Source organism: Mizuhopecten yessoensis, unplaced genomic scaffold, assembly GCF_002113885.1.
Source record: "Mizuhopecten yessoensis strain PY_sf001 unplaced genomic scaffold, ASM211388v2 scaffold7987, whole genome shotgun sequence".
NCBI lineage: Eukaryota > Metazoa > Mollusca > Bivalvia > Pectinida > Pectinidae > Mizuhopecten > Mizuhopecten yessoensis.
This window is the reverse complement of record NW_018407322.1, coordinates 735,411-743,806: the sequence shown is the minus strand read 5'-3', so window position 1 is coordinate 743,806 and position 8,396 is coordinate 735,411. Positions and strand designations below refer to the sequence as shown.

Sequence of the window (8,396 nt, the reverse complement as noted above, 5' to 3'; positions counted from 1 at the left end):
TAAACCCGAACATCGAGAAAACTATAACAAGGAATAGTATAAATCCGAACATCGAGAAAACTATAACAAGGAATAGTATAAACCCGAACATCGAGAAAATTATAACAGGGAATAGTGTAAATCCGAACATCGAGAAAATTATAATAGGGAATAAAATAAATCCGAACATCGAGAAAATTAAAACAGGGAATAGTGTAAATCCGAACATCGAGAAAATTAAAACAGGGAATAGTGTAAATCCGAACATCGAGAAAACTATAACAAGGAATAAAATAAACCCGAACATCGAGAAAATTAAAACAGGGAATAGTGTAAATCCGAACATCGAGAAAATTATAACAAGGAATAGTATAAATCCGAACATCGAGAAAATTGTAACAAGGAATAGTATAAATCCGAACATCGGGAAAATTATAACAGGGAATAGTTTAAGCCATAACGTCGGGAAAACTGTAGAAAACCAATTACCTTGGTAAAACAGGACGACCTTAGTTTTACTGAATAAAACTTTCCAAAGACAAACAAGACTACAGTTAAACGTATACAACTGCCTATCAACCTTTATGGGACGACTTTAAATAATTAACGTTCTTATCCTCAGTTTCTAACATTGATTTCTTTCGTTTTTTTCGGAAGTCTTTTTTTTCTGAATCTAAATCAAACCTCAATTTGTATATGAAAAGAAAGTAACATGCTCAAGCATATATCAAATCAAAAGTGAAATAAAACATTCAGAAATACCACGAATGTCCACTAGACACAGAAAAAGGTCCTCCGGAAGACTTAGCATCTCTTCATCCTGTATAATTTTCCAGTCCCTTGATATCAAAGACAGAACAAGATATGAACAAGCCTTTTCTAGCAATAAGGGAAAAAAACACTAAAGTCTCATGGTTAGTTATGACGTCATGTTTAAAGGCCGTGTGGTATCCGTAGAGTGGGTGGACTACCACTCCAGAAGGAAACCTGTGTAACTGAGTGATTGACCATAATAATTATACTTATAACATTATAGGTAATATTAGCCATACTGTTGCCCAGACCTATTTTTATTCTTTCTGAATGATATTACCCGGTGAAGAGGCTAACATTTTCCATTTCTCCCAACCTCCTAAAATGAATCATTGTAGCGATATGATGTATTTCCAGGTATAGGACTAGATGACATGTTTATCCTGCTGTCCGGCCTCGCAGATGCTCCGGTCTCGTACAGTATCGAAGACAAAATTAAGCAGACTTTGAGGACGAGTGGCGTCGCCATCACTATCACGTCACTAACAGACTTCCTGGCTTTCGCCATTGGGGCTTCCTCAGTGTTCCTCAGCGTCAGGAACTTCTGTATATATACAGGTAAATCTCTAACATAACCAAACGTACTAAACAAATAAAGGTAAATATACTCAAACAAAAAGGAAGACATAACGAATTTCTATTTAATAACACCCCTGCAGGTGGGGGATCGGGAAAAGAATACATCTGCTGTTACCCACTGCATGTATCGTAGGAGGCGACTAGTGTAGGAACCCCTGCAGAATTTGGGGATTTGCTTTGGTGTCCTCTATTTGGGGACACACACGCGACCAAAGTAAATCTGCTGCACCCATTGCAATATTTGGGATCTTTATCTTTCTTTCTACTTCTTACTACCTTTTATTTCTTAGCGCCTGGCTTGGCAACACCTCACTTTTTGCTTTAATGTTGAGCGTGCACCTAGGTGAGGAAGGCAATGGGTTTTGTGCCCAGGCCGGGACATGCCAAAGTCCTTAAAAATGGTAGTTGTTATTCCCTGCTTAATGCTCAACATTTAAGGGAATGGCAACAACTGGTTCACCCGTTGTCAGTATAATGTGACCGGGCGGAATGCTGTGCTGGGTGTCTACGGCATAGCATTTCAGTGAGATAGCACTATAAAGTCGGCATCAGATCCCCGCTATCACAAGGAGGCAAGAACATCAACATCTCCTGCATAGACACAAGCAAGCACGCGTCCTTAAATGACATTCGCTGTTGAAAGGACGTTAAACAAAATTAAACCAAACTAAACAAATCTATTAAATAAAAGAATAACTTGGTAATAAGGAAGTGAATGCATTTCCTACCCACGTCCGTTATCTGTCATGTCTTTCCAGTCAAACCCAGGTTGGTAGATCATCTATGATAGAAGGGGACTGATTCTGACACACGGTGAACACTGAAATGATGTAATAGGAAATCGGGTCATTCTAACAATTACGTATTCCTCCAGTAAAACCTGATACAAATTGTTCTTGGTGTTTCTGTAAGTGTATTGTTGTGACGCGTAGGTTATGTAAAGACTTTTGAAGAAGAAAGACTAGTTGTTTTAATTACATATTCAAATACATTGCTGATTGTTTCTTTAATACACAGAATTACTCAACCCACCTGCATTTAAATAATCCCTTATGCGTCCATTTTTTTGTCTTTGAAGATTCTATGTTAAAGAAATAAATTTTTGCTGTTGTCAATACTTGCAAAAACTGTCGTGATCAATTATTTGGTCATTGTGATTTAGACAATACTCCTTTCATGGATTTGACTCGGTAAGATGTAGATCAAAAAGGCATGCCGTTTGGGTTCATTTTCGCAATGTCAATGTTGTCTTTCTCCCGATGTTGAGTTTCAATCTTGTTCTCATATGTTCTGGTATATATCTTCTATTTTTCATATTTGTTTATATTTGTCGTCAATATTCATGTCTTTATTCATATTAACAAAATGTCCCTGTCTCTACACAGGGGTAGGCGTCCTAGTGTGTTACATCAACCAGCTTACGTTCTTCGTCCCTTGTATGGTACTCAACGAGCGACGAATGGCCAGTCGGAGACACTGCCTCACCTGTCTCCCCATAGAGTCCCGGGAACACCTACAGTCACAGGGGAAATCCCGCCGACACGTCCGCTGTTGTGGGGGTTCGCCACCTAGAGGCAGAATGGACAATGAAAGTCCGCTGGAGCGAATTCCAAAACTAGTGCTTCAGCGGTTTGTACTTTTTCCACCATGTAAAGTGCTAATTCTGTTAGCGTTTGGTGCATACCTTGGACTTTCTATTTATGGAACAATCAATGTCCAACAGGGTCTAAAGCTAAGTAACTTGGCCGATCAGAAATCTTATTATTATAAGTACGCCATATGGGACGAGGACTACTTTACAACTCAAATGATTGTTTCCTTCGTTTTTCAGTCTACACTTAATTATACCGACGCAAACACTGTTAAACATATCGACCATTTGGTCGAAACTATAAAAAGCGAATCTTCAACAGTGACGTATATTCCCGAATGGAATTGGCTGGAACAATACAAGGAATCCGTATTTCTAAGACTATTAGGTAATTCATCTAATGTCTTCGAAGAAGGTTTAAAATTATACTTGCAATACAGACCTGATCTTGTGAATAATGTCATATTTGACGACAATGGAAACATAGCGGCCTCACGGATAAACATTATCACGAAGAATCTTAAGCATTCTACTCAGCAAGGTGAGATGATGCTCCGAATGCGTGAGATAGCCGCCGCTTCGGAGCTTAATGTACTTGTCCACTCTGCTCCCTTTATCTACTTTGAACAATTTGTGGCTATTCTACCCAGCACACTGACCACAGTGGGAATAGCCGTCATCGTGATGATCTTAGTGACCGCGCTGTTCATGCCTCATCCTCTACTCGTGGCCCTGGTTGGTCTAACAATGATCATGATCCTCCTTGGTCTATTTGGCTTCATGTATTTCTGGGACCTGACCCTCAGCTCCGTCACTATGATCCACCTCATCATGAGTATCGGGTTTTCTGTGGACTTTAGTGCACACATCTGCCACGCGTACATATGTATGGAAGGCACGTGCAGGAACTCTATCGTCAGTGCCGCTATAACCCGGTCCGGGGGCCCGATATTTAATGCTGCCATCTCTACCATACTTGGCGTTATTGTACTAGTATTTTCGACATCATATATTTTTCAGTCTTTTTTCAAATTGATGTTTTTAGTGATGCTGTTCGGATTTGCCCATTCCCTGTTTCTATTGCCGGTTCTGCTGTCACTTATAGGACCAGAGGTGAATGTTATACCCCTTATAAAAGAAAACCGAAAACAGTACAAGCAGCGGATTTTGTCCCATGATAAACTCCACCATGACATTAAAGGATTTCAGTCGGAAGTCGAAGATAAGCAACTTGGTTACTCAAACAACGCTTTCCTAAAGGACTCTGGATCCAAGGAGGAAATCTCCGGCAACCAATATGAAACCATGGATAACGTTATGCGTAGTAGCGAAACCGCAGCCAGTGACAATGAAGAAGCTTCAGATCACCAATACGAAAACATAGATGACGTTAAACACGTTAATGACACAAGCATAGCCGTTGCTATGGTGACTGCGGAGGACAATTACATGAGTCATTTATGAAGTAAGATATAGACATGTGCGTTTATTTTTCCTCTGTTTAGCCAACATTGTTTTTGTTTGTATTCATAATATGCACTTGGTTTCCATTTTATGTCTATATGTCTGTTTTATCACAGCTTGACGAGGTGTTTGCCTGTCTGAATGTATGTCATTGATTGATGAGGAATTTTAGTTTCTTGTACGTTTCATTATTTGTTGATCAGGTGATTTCGTAGTAAGACGCAATTTTCACGTCTGGATGTGTGTTACGTCACTGGCTTGGAATGAAAGTCTGTTTTTTTCCAAGTCTTGATGTCTATTACCTTAGTAGCTAATACGGTTTCTCCAAATCTGGATGTATGTGACGTCATTATCTGATGGCTGTATTTAGCTTAGTATAATCAGATAAAGTGATAACGTAAGTATGATAAGTATATTGATATCATTGTAATAGACAGTTAGGGTAAAGACGTGGCTTTATGTATAGGTAAGGATAGTAGTTGTTGTTGTTTTAAAGGTGAAACATTTAGCTACAGTAGCACCTCATCGACCTGTTCTGTCCGTCATGTATAAGCTGTACGATAAGCGGGACAATATCGATATTCCGACCTTGAACTTTGCTTTTTTATGCTACCATCACCCTGCCTTCCCTATTTTCGGTGTTTACAGGTCCCAGGCGATATTCATTGGTTTGCTCTGGAAATCAAAGCTTATTGATATATGACGACTGCTGACCCACAAACTTAAGGAATTAGAAGATAAGGGTTGATGAGAACAAGTGTATGGGGTCGTTATCATGATCTCATATAGGGAAACAGGTCATTCCATTGTGTGATATGAAGGTCGATATTTATATTATGCTCCTTATCACGGTTTTATTGTAACTAGCCAAGTTCTCGACTTGAAGACAAGAGATTGCTTGGTACATTGTATATGGCGGTTGTTGCCATTGAAGCAGAAGTCGCCTGCCCTTCCCCAACATCTTACTCCTTCCTTTGTCCACATACTGACCTACTTTTATCGATTGTGTGTTCGTTATTTGGTTTTGTTGACACTTCGGCATACTCTTGTTGTTTTTCAGGAAACAATTCACTTTTGGATATTTTTTTCTCAAAAAACACTTAATCGATTAAAAGCAAACATTTGAGTCTGGTTTTAATTCTAAAAAAATAGCATTTTATAACTGGTATACTGCAAATTACTTGCACTTTGATTGGTGGTGATTATCAGCTATATATTATGATATATGTTGGTCACTCCGCAACATTTTTTTGTCGGCGAACCACATGTTACCTTGCTCTATACTATCATTTTTCTGTGCCACGTCACAACAGCAGAACGCTATTGTATCACGACACAAGGGACAACTAAGGCTCATTGGCTTCGTGTAAGTAATGGTAGTTCTAAGGTTAAACGTACTCATAGCTTCGTTAATTATGAAAATTGTGTGATGATAGCAGTCACTGTGGTTATACAGGTGTCAACATATCGAAACTAGTTAATTACGTGTCACTGTGGTTATACAGGTGTCAACATATCGAAACTAGTTAATTACGTTTGAATACAAGCACCAAAATTTAGAAGCGCTCTTGTGTGCGATCTCCGCCTTGATAGGTAATTTTAATATTGATTTTGGTATTGTACGGTGGAAAAATTTAGAAATTAATAAAAAAAAACTCTAGTTGATATTTTTGTAAGCATTGCCGAGCGCAGCGAGACGATTTCTTTATATATTTTACAACATATAAGAATGTGGTTTTCACAAAATCTAAATGCCCAAGGTTTTGGACCAAAATCCATTGCAATAATGTATTATACTTTTTTAAAATTTGCCTTGATATATTAGTATCAGGCATAACATAAACAAAACAAAAAGACTAGAAGAAGCGCTGTGGTTTGTTTTCAAATGTGATGATAGTGTATTTAAAACTTTTTTCTTATTTGACAAAGTTCTCTACCGGCATAAGAATATGACAACTAAATATAACGTTACAAAGTGTTACTTTTTCTCTCGTATATAGATTAGGGGTAATACTCTAGGTCAGATAGAGACGCTGATTGTTTTGTCAAAGTAAGGGAACATTCATTTAAATTATTGCCTTGATTCCTAATAAACATACATTGAAAAAGAACTGAAAATTAAAAAGAAAAGACATTAAAACGAGTTTCACTAATCAAAGGGTCACTCCCCACTGCCCTGCTTCGTCCGCTTTTAAACATTATCATTATTACGGTAATTAGGTTGAAATGTGTAATGGTGGTATTTCATCTGCCAATAGAAGTGAGATATAATCATATCTTCGGTAATTCTGTTTATTTTAATATAAAATTAGAGAAGTTTTTTTGGTAATAAAGGTATAATATTACAAAATCTAAGGTAGTAATGGTGATATATATGCGTGTTATTTAAGTAGTTCATGTGGCTATAAAGATGTTGCATTATAATAGCTACGGTAATTATGTTGATATAAATGTGTAGAAATAACAATTATTAATAATAATAATATAAATGTGTGGTTTGTAAATAGTTCATGTGGTTATAAAGGTGTAGCATTATCATAACTACGGTAATTATGATGATATAAATGTGTGGTTAGTAAGTAGTTCATGTGGTTATAAAGGTGTAACATTATCATAACTACGGTAATTATGTTTATATAAATGTGTGGTTTGTAAGTAGTTCATGTGGATATAAAGGTGTAGCATTATCATAACTACGGTACTATGTTGATATACATGTGGGTAGTTCATGTGGTTATAAAGGTGTAACATTATCATAACTACGGTAATTATGTTGATATAAATTTGTGGTTAGTAAGGAGTTCATGTGGTTATAAAGGTGTAGCATTATCATAACTATGGTACTTATGTTGATATAAATGTGGGTAGTTCATGTGGTTATAAAGGTGTAACATTATCATAACTACGGTAATTATGATGATATAAATGTGTGGTTAGTAAGTAGTTCATGTGGTTATAAAGGTGTAGCATTATCATAACTACGGTACTTATGTTGATATAAATGTGGGTAGTTCATGTGGTTATAAAGGTGTAACATTATCATAACTACGGTAATTATGTTGATATAAATGTGTGGTTAGTAAGTAGTTCATGTGGTTATAAAGGTGTAACATTATCATACCTCCGGTACTTATGTTTATATAAATGTGTGGTTTGTAAGTAGTTCATGTGGATATAAAGGTGTAGCATTATCATAACTACGGTACTTATGTTGATATAAATGTGGGTAGTTCATGTGGTTATAAATATGTAACATTATCATAACTACGGTGATTATGTTGGTGTAAATATGTAGTGATAGTTTATGTGGCTATAATGTGTAAAATTACAATATCTACGTTAATCATGTTAAAAATGTGTAATGATGGTAGGTGTATTAAAGTGTAGCATTATTATGGCTAGGGTAATTATGTTGATATAAATGTGAAATGATAGTAATTTATTTGGCAATAAAGATGACACATTAAAATAACTACGATCATCATGTTTATTTATATATATAAGATGTATTATTATTTAAACTCCTGTTAAAACACTACATCTTACACCTTACATCTCCAGCACACACGCAGGAATATACACATAGGGAGATATAAGCCAGGTGGCATAGGATCATACGTTTACATACCACCTTGAGAGGCGATTACCTGATAACGGTATTTGTGACAATCGTTGTGTGCATGTTTCATTATTTTGAGCATTTTAAATGTACATATCCTGTACAGTATTAAAATATATCAAGGACAATGTGACGGTATGTTTTTGTTCATCTGTCATTACGATTGATCACAGTATGACAACTAGCATTGTTGTATACTTGCAATGTAGTAAAAAAAAAATACTACTTGGATGCACAACATCAGAGGGCAGTTACTATATCTGTAAACTTTCTTTGAAATTCGCTTAATAAATTAGGAGAAGTTGACAGGACAATTTTTTTTCAATAAAGGACCATAACTCCATAACAAAG

The 8,396-nt window shown here is 36.5% G+C and overlaps 1 protein-coding gene across 1 annotated transcript in view; it reads left to right on the top strand.

Moving 5' to 3' along the window:
• LOC110454652 (patched domain-containing protein 3-like) overlaps positions 1-7,211 on the top strand; it is a 13,292-nt gene extending 6,081 nt beyond the window's left edge. The window contains exons 2-3 of the mRNA XM_021504287.1: positions 1,150-1,350; positions 2,757-7,211. Coding sequence (XP_021359962.1) covers positions 1,150-1,350; positions 2,757-4,426 — 1,871 coding nt within the window. The 3' untranslated portion in view covers positions 4,427-7,211. The remainder of the gene's footprint in view (positions 1-1,149; positions 1,351-2,756) is intronic.
• Positions 7,212-8,396: the final 1,185 nt, after the last annotated feature.